Source organism: Halyomorpha halys, unplaced genomic scaffold (genome assembly GCF_000696795.3).
Source record: "Halyomorpha halys isolate HHAL.00 unplaced genomic scaffold, Hhal_1.1 Scaffold64.1, whole genome shotgun sequence".
Lineage (NCBI taxonomy): Eukaryota > Metazoa > Arthropoda > Insecta > Hemiptera > Pentatomidae > Halyomorpha > Halyomorpha halys.
In genome coordinates, this window is record NW_027116348.1 from 889,114 (window position 1) to 906,318 (window position 17,205).

Here is a 17,205-nt window from a genome sequence, read left to right on the forward strand (position 1 = left end):
AAAAAAAAAAAAAAAAAAAAAAAAAAAAAAAAAACCTTAACTAACCAATCAAAATTATTCAACTCTTACCAGCGAAAACCTTTTGGACTTACTCTACTGTTTTGATATCGCATAACTTTAATAGTATCCATTTTTTCTCGGTTTTCTTTCATCTTCCTTCTTCCATAGAGATTTTTCCCTTTGGCTTCTTCTCCAATCTTAGTAGGAGACTTCTCCCACTTTCAAAAATTCTTCTTTCAGGTAGAGGTTTAACAAATTTGGGTTTCGACTTAACCCCTGAGTACCAGGCATGGCACTTTACCAATGCTTCTTTGGGATGGCTGAGAACTCGGTTCCGTCATCACTTAGGTATCCTCCTACTACTTTGAACACTGCTTCGAATACGCCATAGAAAATGACACCCTTAAGGAGTTCCTCAACTAATCCTACCGCCAGCTGAGAATGCTTGAGATTATCATCCCTTTCTGAACATCCTCCAGGTCTCTGCCTTTAACCTGGGGTTTTGATTTTTGATTATATCGAAGATTCCTTTCTCATATTTAATCCTTATATAGGGGAAATTCAATTATAACAGCCATTTTACGAGGAAATTCATTCCCTATTAAATGCCTGATGCTTATTTCTTTCCATGGTTTAGTATTGTTAACATTATCAATTATCCACTGTGCCGTCGTTTCAGTGGCAAATGACAGCTGCAGCCACCATTTCTCCATGTTGTCCCATAGAGTTGTGGGCATACACCTTGGTCGCTTTAGAGAATCATATTTGTGATGGCTGTCTAGATTGAGTCAAATTCCTTGTCTACAAACGCGCCATCCGGATAGGTTGCTGGCAATATGCCTACCCTGATACTGCTCTCCGATAGGACGTGGCTGAGGAAGAAACTCCGGCTCCAGCGAATTGTCTCTCTGATGGCTCAAAGGAAACCTTCGTTCTCTTAGCTTTCCTTTATTTTGTGCTGCTGAGTCTTTTCATACCTAAGTCCTTACCACCATCTTTGTTTCCAGAAGTAGTATGGAGATGGATTTTCCCTTTTCTTCTTGTTCACTAATCGTGCTTTCTCCGCCATAGTGACGTATCCCATAATGGAGGATTTTTCAACGATCAGTAAATTTTAAGGTGTTCTCTTTTAAGCTGTTAACGTAACAACACTACTTTGAGGGGAAATCACCTACTCTCCCTCTCCTCCCCTCACTGTTACATTAAAAATCTGTTCTTATATTATAGTAAGGGATGTGACGGCCGTGTGGGTTGGGACGCAGGTCCCAGTGCGCTCGGTTCAGAACGTTGTGGGTTCGATTTCCACATGAGGCAGTTAACATTTATTTTTCGGCGATCCTGAAGAATGAATCTGACACTCCCCCTTGGTTAGTACCCGGCTGCAACTAAGGTAGCCGTCACGGTTGGCAAAAAGGACCACTAGGCCCACTTGCCGGACTTGTTTCCCCCACCAAATACCAGTACGAGTACCAATACCAGTATATTAAATTAATCATTTATTGTTTAAAATATAGGTGTTTAAATTGGATAATTATTATAATTTAATAAATACCTATAGGGATGGTCGGTATTGATAACGATAGGGAATATCGGGATGATCAGAGAATACATCAGAGCCTAATATCTATATTATTAAATCTATATCAATATCTCTTTTCTATTATACCAGCTATAAAGTAAATCCTGATAGTACGACAGTAGTGGTACGACAGCATATACGTACTGTTTTAACAACTGCGCATGCTCCGTACAGTTTCGGACAGTCAGAAGGGGCTGTTGGAACAGACCAGTAGTTTACATGTTATGATGTTAGTGGCTACAACAACTATCATTATCACTGTCCCCATAGAAGCTGGGCATAAATTGCGCCCATATTTTGTTCTCTCATTGCTTTTTACTCATCATTTTAAAACCTGAGTCACCTTCATTTCAATTATAATATCAAACATTGCTACCAAAAAAAACAAAACAATATCAATAAAAAATTAATTATATTTTATCTCTGCATTTTTTCTTGATTATTTGCTCCATAATTTACAACGTAGAAAGATATACTGATGCAGATTTATTAATCAGAGTGAACAAGACTATAAGTTAATAATCGATTCTAATAAGAAATGTATTGTGAACCGCCATATTTATTTTAAATAAATTGCCTCTTAACGATCATGTTGTTTTAAGACCATATATTTTTTTCAAATTTTTACGAAAGATGAGTATTCTAGTTTTCAAAGTAAATTCTTATCCTATATATTTTTTTATTATGTTTAACAACAGTTTTGAAATCATGGAGGCTTAAAAAAAACAGCCAAATAAATTAGTAATTTCTGCGCCATTTTATTAATAATATTGTATAAAATCATCTGTTTAGAAATATGAATTTCATATGATATTACTCTTTTCAATACTTTTTTCGTTTGCCAAAGTGGTTGGCTATTCTATTACACATTTATCTTTTAGGGAGTAAAGTTATTCTGTGATAGAACAGTAAAAATTACAAATGCGAATTCGTTTTGATTTAAGATAATTGTTTAATGTTTGTTTTGCTCTTTGCTTAAGTATAAGGCAACCAATAAAAACAATGGTTATGCAGTTGTTTTTTGTATTGAAACAGATTAAGTTATTTAAGTCATTTGCTATCTCCCTTCGTTGTGTTGAGATTTGCTGAGGTTTATTATATAAAACAATCCGGAATTTCGTATTACTCGTAATATCATTTAATGTTTTATCATTAAGATTAGTCTCAAATTAATGATTACAGTGTATTGAACTAAAGGAATAATTTTACACAAAAGAGGTTACTTCTGTAGAACACTGAGTATTTTAAGTAATTATATACATCATGTTACTGTTGCAAATAGCAAGAAATGATTCAATAGATGGAATACTATTAAATAATATGAAAATAAAAATGCAAAAAACAAAGCTGCAAACAATTTTAGCCATATTTTTATATTGTGGGGGGGGGGGGACTATTAATTTTATGTGTTCTATACTTATTAACAATTGAACATTTGTTTGTAAAAAAAAATTATTTCAAATTGGTCAATTGTGAAAGAATTAGGACAGGTTATTTAATTATGGAGCTTCAGTGCTTCTGAAAGTTATAAATATTCCAGTTAATTGATGTAAATTCATTTCTGTCTATATGAACAAGGAAATGTATAATAATCTATCACATATCATTCTGAATACATGATTAATCAAACTCCATAAGAAAACAAGTTTATTTAAATATATATTTACAAATTGTTGACAGAAGTTATTTTTAAATCGTAGTTTTAGTTTGTATTACTTTGGTGGAATCAAATTAGTATTTCTTCATATGAGTGTGTACTTCAGTTCTTAAATATATTAATACTGTATTGTATAGAATCAATGAAACTTTAAAGACGTTTTAGTGAAAATGGTTAGAAAATACTGAAACTTCTGAGATCCAAGTTGACTTATATTTTTTTTAGATTATCTTTATATTACATGAAACCTGGATAATCACTGAATTATCACTATTTTAAAGTAATTAAAGAATACAGTGAAAATCTTTACTAATGATTAAAGGTTTAGGAAACCCAAATGTTCGATGCCGATACCACAATATTTATTAATTCAGTAATTATTAACATGTTAAATATTGTGTCTTTGATGTAGTATTTTGCATTAATATTATTAATATGGTATTTATTAACATGGAAAAAATATTTATAGAATAAATAAATAGGTTATTGATTTGTATATTCCTCACAAAAAAGTGGAATGTTACTTTTGAAGTGTTTGAAATTTGTCTGTTTAGGTTTGTTTATTGCCAGATTATTGACTTTTTTGCCCTGCTTATTACTCATAACACAAACAAGTAGAATTTTACATTAGAAGCATGAGAAATATGTTTGTTAAGGCTTGTTTATTGCTGAAATGCTATTAACTCACTAATGAAGTATCACTGAAAGTTTCTTGGTCAATACTTCTTACCTTTTTTGTTTAAAAGGTTTTTATCATTTAATTATGGATCAGAAATATTTTTAGTTACAGTAGTTGAACTAAAAATAAAGTCTTATTGGAGTTAATGTTGAAATTGAAAATTTGATATTTTTTTCTCGAAAAGATATAAATGAATGCAAGATTTTGATGCAAAAAAATCAAAAACAAAATTTTTCTTGTGACTCTTTGCAAGAGGGTAATATATCCTGGTATTGTTTTATCATTTATTTCATTATAATTGTTTCTAGTACTTATAATAATAAAATATTATTTAAGTAACTATATAGGCTAGAAAATTATTCAGAAACAGATAATCGAGACACTTTTGCAATCTTAAACAATCCTTTTTGTAAGTGTTTTACAACAATCATTTGTTTGTTTTACATTATTTCATAATGTAAGAATTGTTATTTCTTAATGATGCTTATTTAAAACTGTTTTTCCAGTAAAAAAACAAAACAATTATAGCCAATACAGATAGCAGTTACCAACTATGTGGCATTTACGGATAAATGTAGTCATAAATTTAAAACTTCAATTTCACAAAAAACATTTTGAAACACTGGGTTTCTGCTATCTTTATTTATGTATAAGAAGAGATTAATTCATTTGTAAATATATTCTCTGAAAACTTGTGTTCACTTCATTGATTGAATTATCTTTCAAAATTAAAAATTTATAAAATTGCTTACTTGATTCTTTCTTTTTGCTTATAATAATTCTATGTGATTTGAATGCCTCTTCGTATTAAATGACTTAGAAATTCTTTTAGTGCCCTTCGTCTTTTCTCGATTAAAAATGTACTCCAATTTTTATACCAAGGTTTGACAAGGTTAACCGTTATACCAAAGATATGCAAGGTTTACAGTTCTGTTTAAATTAATGCTGCTGGAAGTTTTTGGAATCGAATGGCCTGCTGCTGCCAAAATTGATATAGTAATTGAATTGTTTGTCTTATAATTACTGTAAGCTGGTGAAATAAAGTTGGTTATCATTATATAATTTTGAGATGTCATGTAGTTGTTTTTTTCTCTTATCAATCTAGGATGTTTTATTATTCAGGGGATGCTGATGACTATAGGTAGATGGTAGCTTGAATATTGATCGTGAGGAGTAAGCCAACTGAACCCATTATTGGCCAGTGAAGAAAAAACACAACATCCAGTAAAGTAGATGAAAGATATATGATGCCAGGAGATGAAGAGATATGTTTAAATTTTTGTTGAGGGGTAGTTCACCCCCACTCTACAAGTTACTTAGTCTATTAGTTTAGCTTAGTCCCTCATTTTCAGTACACCATGCCTTATTGTAATATCAGTATTGTTTTTTTCATAATTTGACTGCTATAGTTTTTGGTATTAGATAGTCCTGATGAGGGCCAATGCAAGTTTCATTCGGATGACGTATTTTATTGCATAGGGGACAAAAATATTTCTTCCTTAGGCTCAAGGGGACTAGAAAGATTCTTCCCCTGCATTTTTTATTGACTAGAATAATTTAACCTGATAACGTGTGATCTCAGTTTTCACAAAAATTAGACTAAAATCATTCTTCATATCAACTCCTCATATTCAAAATTACAAGTTTAGAGAAAATACAATATTATTGAGTGCCATAATTTTTTGTTCTTTTCCACTAGAAAGGATAGAAGAACAATGTATTCATATTTAGTCTATTAAGAATTCATAAAGTACTCGTCAGATATTTAAATAAAAAATGTCATTCTATTTTAATACAGATTGGTGATGTCAGCAATGAACTTTTAGGTTAGCTAAACCTTTATTATTATTACTTTAGTACAAAATATGAGTAACTCCACCCAAATCCTATTTTTGCTATTGTGTTTGGGCGGGTTGTGCAAAATAACAACTCATAATCCACACTAGGGGTTGTATCGTTTTGTAAATAAAGTTAGATTTCTATTTCCTTCATTACCTTGCTTGAGGAAACTGCTTTTCGAGTTATCATCTGTCTTAACCAATTGTTGGAAATCAGTATTTCCTTATCAAGTATCGCACCTGACTCACCATAGGTGGGTTGTAGTGGTATAGACTTTTTATTTTTGATGAATTTAGTTATAATTAACATTTGAGTCATTTTTATATTTTGAAATATTAATCAAACCAAGGAAAATCAGAGAAATTAAATCTGTCTTAGTAGTAATTCTACAACATTTTCTTAGTATGCATAGCATCTTGAAAGATTGTTTAATATTAGAAAAAAATAAATTAAAGAATTTATAGATATCAATAGTTTCCCCAAAAATATTTTCAGATTTTTGATATCTGACGATACTTTGTAATATAGCTTTGTATCCTTAGCAAATAGCACAGTTACATTTTAGATATTAGTAGTGAAGCTAATATACATGTGAATACATCAGGAATTAAATCACATCAAGAGAATATAAGATACAGTCCTTGTGGAATATTAACGATGATGATTGAATGAGTTGCCAAACAATTTGTATAGATTTGATCTCTAACTTGTTGCTTTACTGGGACAGTTGGTACAACCTTAGAAGCGTTTATCTATTGTGCTATAGAAAATTTTTGATAAACCAAATTTATATGACTAGGGATGACTAGTGAATTATGGATAGTGGGCAATATGCATATAAATAAATAAAATCTATATTTGTACCAATGTTATCAAATTAAATTAATTCTATTACAGCATATAAGTCTCATATAATTAATTATATTACTGCATATAAGTCTCATATAATTGGTTCTATTACTAAAAACAAAATAAAATAGGCTCCTAAACTCAAGAACTCTTAAGATTTATGGAAATAGCAATTTTTGTTTAGAAAGAGTGTATTTTTCTTACCATTTTTATTCTAAAGTAGAAACTTAAGTAACATATTGGTAATACAACCCCTGTGTTACAATTTTAATAATGACAACTCACACTTCCATAATTTAAACAATATAACGTATCAAATATTAATATTATTACTCAAAAACATCGTAATTAAGCAACACTTATATTGTTTAAATATAATTTGTTGACTAGATAAAGCCTTAGTTAAAAAATCAGGAAGTAGGTCTATTTTCTGTAATTCAAAAATTTCTTGTAACTGCTCATTCAGGAAACATTTCGGATTTTCTCATATTTCTTTGCTAAGCTCACAAATATGGACATTTGTTTATACACCATAAGCAACTCATAAGTCTTTTTTTTTTCTTATTCCTTCCACTGACATGTGTTTAGCTCTTTTGGACTGTTTTGGGGATTTTCTTCCAAAATATCCTCTAATTTATACTCTAGGAGTGATATTATGCGGAACTTCCACATATCAGTGTTGCTTCTGTTAAGTCTGGGAAAACTGCTCTTGATCAACTATTATTCCTTGAAATTATTTAACCTTTCACACTTGTTTGGGTCTAAAACTTTTATAGAAGCATACACAAAATATTTTTTTCCCAACACTTTTAGTTCAAATTTACAAACTTATAACCACACAAGATACAAATAATGCCCATATGATATAGTTTAATTATCCCAACATATACACCTATCAATTTCTTCTCGGCACTTTTGTTAGTTGACCAAGATATATTGCACTTTCAATTCACTCTATCTTGTTTCCCTGTTATCTTCTTGGCTTTCTTTGGTGAGCAGAGATATTTATTTCCAATATTTCTTTCTTTCTGGGCAAGAAATTCTTCAATCATCTACTTAAATTTATTGTCCTAAGCTAGAAATTAATGTAATATTGTCTGTAGATTTTAGGTTATGGGATCTATCTCCATGTATATTGATTCCCTTATTCCACCAATTTAGGTTTTTGAATACTTTCATATCTTACACTGTGGTTTTCCTCTTGTCTCATTCCTTTTTATACTTATGTAATTTGCCCTGTTTTATCCAATGTTAATCTACCTTAGTTTTCTGCAAGGATTTCTTTGTGGCTAGTGAAGACTCTTCACGTTTCAAGAGATCAAAGGCTTTAGTGAAGTTAATTTAACAGTCATAGGGGTTCAGTTGGTATTCATTTAATGTTTCTATTAGCTGTTCTAGAATGAATCAGGGGTGCCCAACGTTTATACAATGTGCACCAAAACCCCAAGGGTTCCTTCTATCGAGACCTGTTACGACCAAGGGTTTCCCATATCTAGGCAGGTCACAATTATACCCTCACATGCCTAAGCCTCTTAACAAAATCAACCATATATTTTTTTCTTTTCCTTTAAAGGAAATCACAATTGTAATGATATTAAAAAATTATGTAAATGAGAAATTTAAATAGATATTAATTTATACAATAATGCACAATTTTAATGAGTTTTCTGAATTAGATTTTCAATGAGTCCTGTTCAATTATGTTTGAAGATATGATTAATAAATCCTTCAAGTGAGAATTCGTAACCAATGAATATTTATTTTTAATGAGGCTCATGTTGAAGAGAAACTGTTCAAACACATAAGTTGAACCAAATATAAAAAATATTTGAGTGCAAAATATCTCAGTTTAGAAAACCTTCTAATGAAAATAACTTCGAGGTTGCTCTTGTGCCTCCACCTAGTGCTTTTCCTTTTAAAATTGAGGTAGTACTTTTGTTACCTATATAAAATATTCTGAGTCTAAACTACCCTGTCATACAAAAGATCTTGAATTAAAAAAATATATATAATATATATTTCAGACTGCCAATGCTTAGCTCCCATTGTATTGAATTGTTGGATTGGGTTACTCTTCTGGTGTAAATGATACATGGTTGAAAATGAGGTTCTGAATCCTTCTTGTTCCAGATTGTACTCCTAGAGCTTTGGAAATTTTATATTTATTTCAGAAATTAGAATGAAAGGGCATTCATTATTTAGGTCTTTTTCGGGTATTGAAATGATTTTGGTTTCTTTCTGTATGTTGGATATCTGATTTCCTTCCATAATCTTATAATGTTCCATAATTAGTAGAGAGGTAATAATAATCTTTACTAGACGTTTATCCAATTTTTAAATTGTCTGTTCCTTTTCCTATTTCATAAAAGATTGGATGGGCATGACTGAGATGAACAAACAAGTTTAAAGCCGATACATATAAATTTCTAGTAACAAAACCTTGAAAGACTCTTGTACTGACAGGGAGAAATAGAGGTAATGTCTTGATGTGGTGAAAACCTGTACTGGGCTTTATTGCCTTTGATGATCATGGTGATGATTACAATAAATAAATAATAAATTATATTGTAAATCAATGATTCTTATAGAACCATAAGTTGATATTGCTTTCCCATTACTTCCCCCGAAGGAAGTAATGAGTATTTCATACAGGAGGAGGTGTTGATGGATTACCAAAGAAGAAGGGGGGGGGGTTGAGGTCCAAAAATAAACAAAAAATTATTTATTCATGCTGATGTTTCGACCTGAATTTCAGGTCTTTATCAGGACTAAAAAACAACAAGATAACAATCAATCAGAGAAACATAAAAATTAAAAGAAATAGTAAACTAACAAATTTGGAAATATATATAACAATGAATTGAAACTAACATAGTTATTTAACTATTAATAACATTAATAACTATTTTAGTTTCAATTCATTGTTATATATATTTCCAAATTTGTTAGTTTACTATTTCTTTTAATTTTTATGTTTCTCTGATTGATTGTTATCTCTGTTTGTTTTTTAGTCCTGATAAAGACCTGAAATTCAGGTCGAAATGTTGACACGAATAAATAATTATTTGTTTATTTGCTGACCGCACTTCCCTCCTCCTCCTCCCCCCTCCTCCCATCTTCTCCACTTAAGTATTTTATATAATTTTATTAGTATTTAGTTATTTTTATTGGTTCCAGAAATGAAATATGGTTAATGGTATTCAAAATGTTTTACAGATTGCAGAATACTCAACTTTAAGAAAAGCACCGAAATTGTCACTGCTTAAAATACAAGAATGTAAACACAATATCAAAACTGAACATTCTCAGCCACTTAAAGAACTTGAACAAATATCTCAAGTCCCACCCGCTGATTTTGAGGTGAGTCAATACTTTTCTTTAAAAAAAATTATGACTTAGAAAATATTAATCAGTTTTTCATTTAGCATAAAAGTAAATATAATTTTTTTTCTATTAATTATAAAATTCTTTATGTGAATATATTTTTTGTTAAACCGGTAGTGAAAATTCATTATCATATAGCCAAATATTTATACCTCTTTAATGTTTGAGTATTCATTGATACAGAGCTTTTGTTTTTACTTATACTTTAATAGAACATACTATTTATTTGTATATCAATATCACTATTATTTTTAAGACACAAATATTTCTTTGCATTTTATATACTTTTAGATTATGTATTATGCAAATACTTAATTAACTCTAGATTCTCATTCAGTTATAAATCATTCTTCTAACTCCAAATCTGATGAAATGTAGACAGAAATTGGAAAATAGATGCTTTGATAATTTTTTATTTCATTTCCATTAATTAGGTTGCCATTGAACATTTTCTCTACTTTTATCATTTCATTGTGTAACGAAAAAAAAAAATGCGCTTAATGAGTGAGGAACATTGTAGTTGTTAGCTTTTATAAATAATTCTCTATTTGTATAAAAATTTATCTTGGAACTTGATTCTAAGGGAATAACAGATGTTTACAAAGGTCTCAGATAGTGTACACTTTTAAATATTTTTACATTATACGTAAAACTATTTGGACATTTCACTACTGATAAATTTTGAGATCAAAGAATAGGCCTCTCACTGCGGTCAGGAGATTGTAGCCAACTTACCTTTTCCAAACCTCCTCTTACTCGGGTATTTATAACACGCAGGATTTAGGGTAAATATCACTGATGACAATAAAACTCATTTATTTGTTCCTCTATTATTATACATGCATTATGTATAATAATGAAGCCAACCTCCTGTGTTAATTTAATGTTTAATGTATTATAGTTATGTTTGGTAATGAAAATCAGTCGAAACTGTTAGACTTGCTATGACCTGGCCCTTATTTCTTGTAGACATGTAATCTTGTAAGAAAATAATATTGAATGATTATCTGGACAGATAATCTTTATTTATCTCTTCTCCCCTTTTTTTTCTGTGTCCACAAATGTAAAAATTTACAAAGTCAGGTCCATAGTTCATCAATTTTAAACCTATATATGCAACTAAATACTTTGATTTTTTGAAGAAATAGGATGTTTGTCTTTTTTCTTATTTAATAAACAACTGTAGAAGTTTGTTGCAGTTGTTTTTTGTTATAACTGGTGTTGATAAAATAATAATATTACACTGTACTATTGTCAAATCTATTTCTGCATTATTTCTTTTTAGTTTTAATATTTTTTGAAGTATAAGATACTTTCATGGTTAGTATAAAGTGTGGGAAATGATCCTATCCATTGTGAGGATATTATTGACCTGAAGAAGGCCTTTTATTACATTAACCACAACCTGCTGTGGAAAAAGCTTTCTGTACTTGGCGTTCGTTAGTGGTAAAATAATTAGAATCATGAAAAGATTGTATGACAATGCTACAACCCAAATTTCAATAAATGGTCAACTAAGCGAAGAAATAGACGTAACTCTTGGATTGCTACAAGAGGAAAGCCTCAGTCCAGCACTCTTCATCCTTTTCTTGTCTGATATTATTAATTTTTCCAGGATAACGGAGCCACAGGAGTTAGCATTGACCATAATCACGAGGTATTAATGTTATTGCTAGCAGACGACATAATCCTTCTAAGTAATAACTGGCATAGTGCGCAAAGAAATTTAAAGATCCTGCAGCAATACTGTGCAAATAATTCTCTAACCTTATACGTGGAAAAGTCAAAAGTTCTTGTATTCCATAAATCACCCAAGTTAAAACATCTCAAACCTCTTTATTGGTACAACACAAAGTTGGAGTATACAAAAATATATACATATTTAGGAGTACCTTTTGCATCCACAGGTAAATCAAAAAAGGCTTCTGTACATTTTATACAAAAATCATCCATTGCTTCTGCTAAAGTTTTGGAAACCCGGAGAAGAGGAAAGAGTGACTCTTGGGAAACAAAGATGGCATTATATGACTTAATGGTCTCCTCAGTTCTGCTATATGGATCTGAAGTTTGGAGCCTTAGATATCTGGATCCTATCGAAATTTCTCAAAGGAAATTTATTAAATACCTATATGGATGGTGCAAGAATACCCCAAACTATATAGTTCGACTCGAGACAGGTAGAAGTCCATTAAGTTCAAAAGTAGTTACAAAGATCATCAACTACTGGTCCAAAATGTCATTAATGTCAGAAAAGAGACACCCAAAACTATGTTTCAACAGACTAAGGATGTTAGATGCAGAAAACCCTGACGTAGAATACAACAGGGTCTCACAACTCAATATGATAGCCCACCAATATGGATGTAGAAATGATTTCATTTCCCCCCCATTTACCTGCAAGTAAATCAAGGTCTCACCATACTCCCACATGAATTTGGGAGCAGAAAGACAACAATGGGTTTATTGCTTGATTAATGTGTTATCCCTCTATTATTATTACACCTTATTTCAATGGTGTTAATTATTATTAAGAATCTCAATTATTAGTTCTTCCATTATAAGTGTAATCAAATATTATGCAACTACTTAAATTTTAATTCTGCATGTTAATGAATTACTATTTGTATAAATTTAAAAGAAAAGTTTAACACTTATTGGCCCAAAAATAAATGATTAGATGAAAAAAAAGGTAATTTACTTTTTGGTTTCTGTTTTTTCCTCCTGTTGGTATATTTTTTTCTTTCAGTTTTTTTGATCAATTAGCTTACAACCACTTTTAAAAGTGTACAAATTCACCAGATCACAGCTTAAGATCTATGTTCTGGAAGCTAAAACGTAAACAATACATCTGTAAGCCTGATCCAACTGGTGCTATTCAGTGGATTTTAGCCGAGGACTGATCAGCTCTTGAATTTACAACTGATATACTCTGAAATCGGACTGCTAATTTGACTTTAATTTTGTAATATTAATAACAACTATTATTTCTCTAATAATGCTATAGATGCTTACAATTAACCTAGCTATCTCTTCATCTAGATTGATCAGTTAACTAGAATATTTTTTCACCACTTACAGCTTATTTAGAGGATAAAAAAAACAAAACATATTCTTATTTAATGAATTGTTCAATAGGTTCATTGAAATTACTGCTCTATATATCAAAATTGAAAAGTTTTATACTATGCCATAATAAAGAAACGATTATATTATTAGCAGTAACATGATTTTAGCAGTATTTCATAATTTATGAAAATAATTAATAGATCTTTTATACTTCTGATGGGAATTTATATTATTTAGACAAATTAATTCGATTACTTTAGTTTTCAGATTTGATATCCATGAAACTATTCAAAGTACTCCCATTTTAATTTACATATTACTTTATAATCATGGTGTGAATTGCAATTAAATAAACAAAAGAATAGCTGAGTGAACCCTAAGAGGTCACAAACTTCCTTTTTCTCTTGAAGGGGAGGGGAGTAAACTTGACATACTTTTAATGACTCAAGGGCTCCTTTATCTTATTTTATGCTTTATGGTTTTACTTAATTTGTGTTAAGAAAAACATTATAAGACTTCATCTAATAAATAATTTTTAAAAAATGGCTTTAAAAATTCTTTTGCTTATTCTTTGTATTTTTTATAAATATTATTTAAAACTTGAGTACTTTCTGAAGAGTGCTTCACAATTATCTTTTATTACTTAATTTAAAATACTTTCATGCATCTATTTGTCTCGCTTTTTAAATTTCATTCTTTTCAGAATATATTAACTTATTTTAAAAAGAATGAAATTTAAAATTAATAGAAATTCTTTTTCATTTGAAGAATTATCTTATTCACCATATCACTATGTAATCTTGTGATTGTGCATTCTTATTTGATAAAAAACAAAAGGGATAATATAAAGTCAACATTCATTAATATAATACTTAATATATAATTTTGGTTTCAAAGGAGCCTTCTAATTCTTTTGTCTTATGTAATTATATTGCACAACATGGTTGACAGTTTGAAGACTTCAATTTATCCAATCAAGTGTGACTATGGTTAAACTGTCGTGACTCACTATCTAAATCTATATTAGATCAGTTCTATTTTGTTTATTAGTATGAAGTAATTTTAATGCATTATAATTATCTGATGTAACAACTCTTAAACAGGTTTTAAAAATGTGTTGTTCAAATAATATAATTTTAATGATTGTCTTATATATTAATTATTCTACTAATTAATATCTAGCATTAGTTAAAATATTAAAATAAATTGGCCAACGTTGATAATATATGTTTCAAATGTTTTATTTTTATTCTAACAACAATATCTCACTTATGGCATTATGCTTTGTTATTATGGAATTCCTATGATTTTATTTACATAGGCCTAAAAAATAAAACAAATATTTAGTTATTATATTTATGAGTACATCTTTATTTAAAATAAGGAATAAAAATTCATACTATGCCAAAGAAGCAATTTTTTTTAAGGGTGTTTATCAAATTCATTATTTATTGATAATAAATAATTATATTTTTTTCCTCTTTGAATTCAATAAATAAAGCAATTAGATGTTTTTGAATTCTTAAATGTTTATTATAAACTGAAAAAAGAAAATAAATACATGTGAAAAGTTTATGATTTTCACTAATAGATTTATCATATCTATTTTCCATAATGTTCCTGCCCTTGTATAATTTGCTTTGTCTTGCACTGTATAGTAAGGTTTGTCACTCATTGAAAATCTCGAATAGCTCATGAAATAATTTCTGATTTTCCACTATCCTTATTTAAAAATGATTCATAAAAATCTTAACATTCTTATTATGTGAAACACAGAAATAACAAAATATATGATTCAAAATAAACTTACTAGTTCAGTATGTTGCTGTTCTACATATCCATAGTAAGTCTCGAAGGCATTTTAGGAATCTTGAATAAATTTCTGCAGAAGTCATTCCTATTCTGTAAAAGTCTTTATCACTTTATATACTAAATATATTACATTGTAAATTTAAATTAATATTACAAAAATAAAATAAATAAAGATTTATAGAATAGGTAAAGCTATTATTTTCATACTAAAATTAACAATCATCAATGGTTATGAATAGAGACCAAATTTTCATGCAATTTCAGTTTGCCTGTTTAAAAATTCTCCTAAATCTTGAAAGAAATTAGAATAGAAAAGGACGTTTTATTGATACTAGTATTAATGCATGTTTTAGAATTAGTGCACATTTTGTGCTTCTGTGAAATCACCGCTTGATTTTGATTGTGATTAATAAAAAAATAAAATAAACAAATATAGCATGTAATAAAAAAATAAAATAAACAAATATAGCATGAAAGTAGCAATTATTATTCAGTTAAAAGTTTAATGATAGAAAAATCAAGTATTCCTATCTCAACAGCTGGTTCTAGAAACCTGAGTGTAATAAGATACAAAGTTAGATGGAAAAGACAGGACTTACAAATAGTACAAGAGCAGGGAAGAAACAAATTTATTTTAGCAAATATCATGAAAATTACTACTCCTATGTAGATAAATGTCATGAACTACTTTATAGTACATTAAACTAGTTTTAATTTGAGTGCTAATAGACATCTGTGTGTGGAATGGTTTTTGAGATACACATTTCTCAAAATAAATTCACTTACTACAGATCTTTCAGTACATTTTTTAAAGAAATGTTGCTTTTTAAAATGCTATATCCCAAATAGTATTTAACACATATAGCTCTATTAGGGCTCATATTTTAGCAAATTTATTCTGCTTTAAATGATGTTCTCTTAGGTTTTCTAGTGTTGGTAATTTTAAACGTAAATAGCTCCGAATGAAAGATTATTTTTTTTTAACATTTTGAAACAGTTGCCATTTTTTATTCCTCCTACCTATACTTGGCGGACTCATCAATTTTGATTAGTAATTATGCATAGTTTTCATTAATGTAATAAAAAATTGGGGTGAAATAACTGCATTTTTTGTTCTCTTGGGTTCTTGTACTAAAACAGTTTCGTCTTTATTCGCATTTTTCAAATGATGAAAGGTAGTTTTTGGAGCTAAATCTGTTTGTATGAAACCTTTTTATAAATTTTTTTTCAGACTTATATTACTTTGCTCCTCACTTATACTGAAAATAAAAACTCTTTAAAATATGAACTAGTATTTTAGATTGTACAGTATATGTAAAATTATTTTCTCTTCTAAAGAAACCTGTTGGCCTACTATTACAACTAGTAACTGTCTTGAAGGTTAGTTTTGCGTGATCTTGACATTCGTAGAATTTGCGTTGGCCGTCCGTAGTGGTCTATAACTGTGCTGGTAGTAGGCTTGTTGGCAGGGATATGCTACCAGCTGACCAAATTAGCTTTGTCTTCTTGTTTAGAATTATATCATTAAATCAACTTAAATACATATGTGCTAATTGCCGTTATTTCAATATAATTAATAGAAATTTTTTTTTTTGGCGTGGCTTCGAACTGAACTGGTATATAACTTAAAATATTGGAATACCTGAAAATTACCCGCTAATGCCTCTTAAAATATTAATGTTATGCAGATAAATGTGATATCACTGAAAAAAAATATATGTGTGACGTAATAAAATCAGCTAAAATATAGAAAACAAACATAATTAAACGCTCAAAAACTTGGGTTGTAATTCTTGTGGAAATTTTTGTATAATAATAATTTTTTGTCAACTATCTGAAAATGACAAAATCAATGGCTAGTGCTTAAAATGTCCCTCCCGATAGGAAGTACCTACGGTAATTTTTTTTTATATCTTAAAATCAAATCAACTTGGTAAACGAATTTATTTTTACATCTGTGACTAATTATTATTTTTGATAAAAACCACCCGGATCCCTAATAATATAATTTCTAATTATAATAAACTTCTTAATTTCTTTTCGTATCTCTTCAGTTTTGAGGATGGTTTTTCGCTTTCAATCTCTGGAACTGCCAATCTTGAAGATGGATGCCCATAAGGCGTATATCCGTGACAGTTATCTGCTTATCAAGATACAATTGAACACCTCTTTGCAGGCTTGGTCATTCAGTTTTTTGGTAAAGACGTCGCATGTAGTACTGAAGGATATAGAGAACCTAAAATGGCAATGAATCTTGAAATAACTGGTGTACTTGCAAGGATTAGACCGAGGCGTAGGTGGGTGGGGGTGTGTCAGGCCTGGCCTTGTAGATTTTAGCTT

General features: G+C 29.5%; 1 protein-coding gene across 1 annotated transcript in view; it reads left to right on the plus strand.

The window, feature by feature from the left end:
• kdn (knockdown) overlaps nucleotides 1-17,205 on the plus strand; it is a 109,241-nt gene that overhangs the window by 7,689 nt on the left and 84,347 nt on the right. Inside the window, exon 2 of the mRNA XM_014438679.3 lies at nucleotides 9,820-9,963. Within this exon, the coding sequence (XP_014294165.1) occupies nucleotides 9,820-9,963 (144 nt within the window). The remainder of the gene's footprint in view (nucleotides 1-9,819; nucleotides 9,964-17,205) is intronic.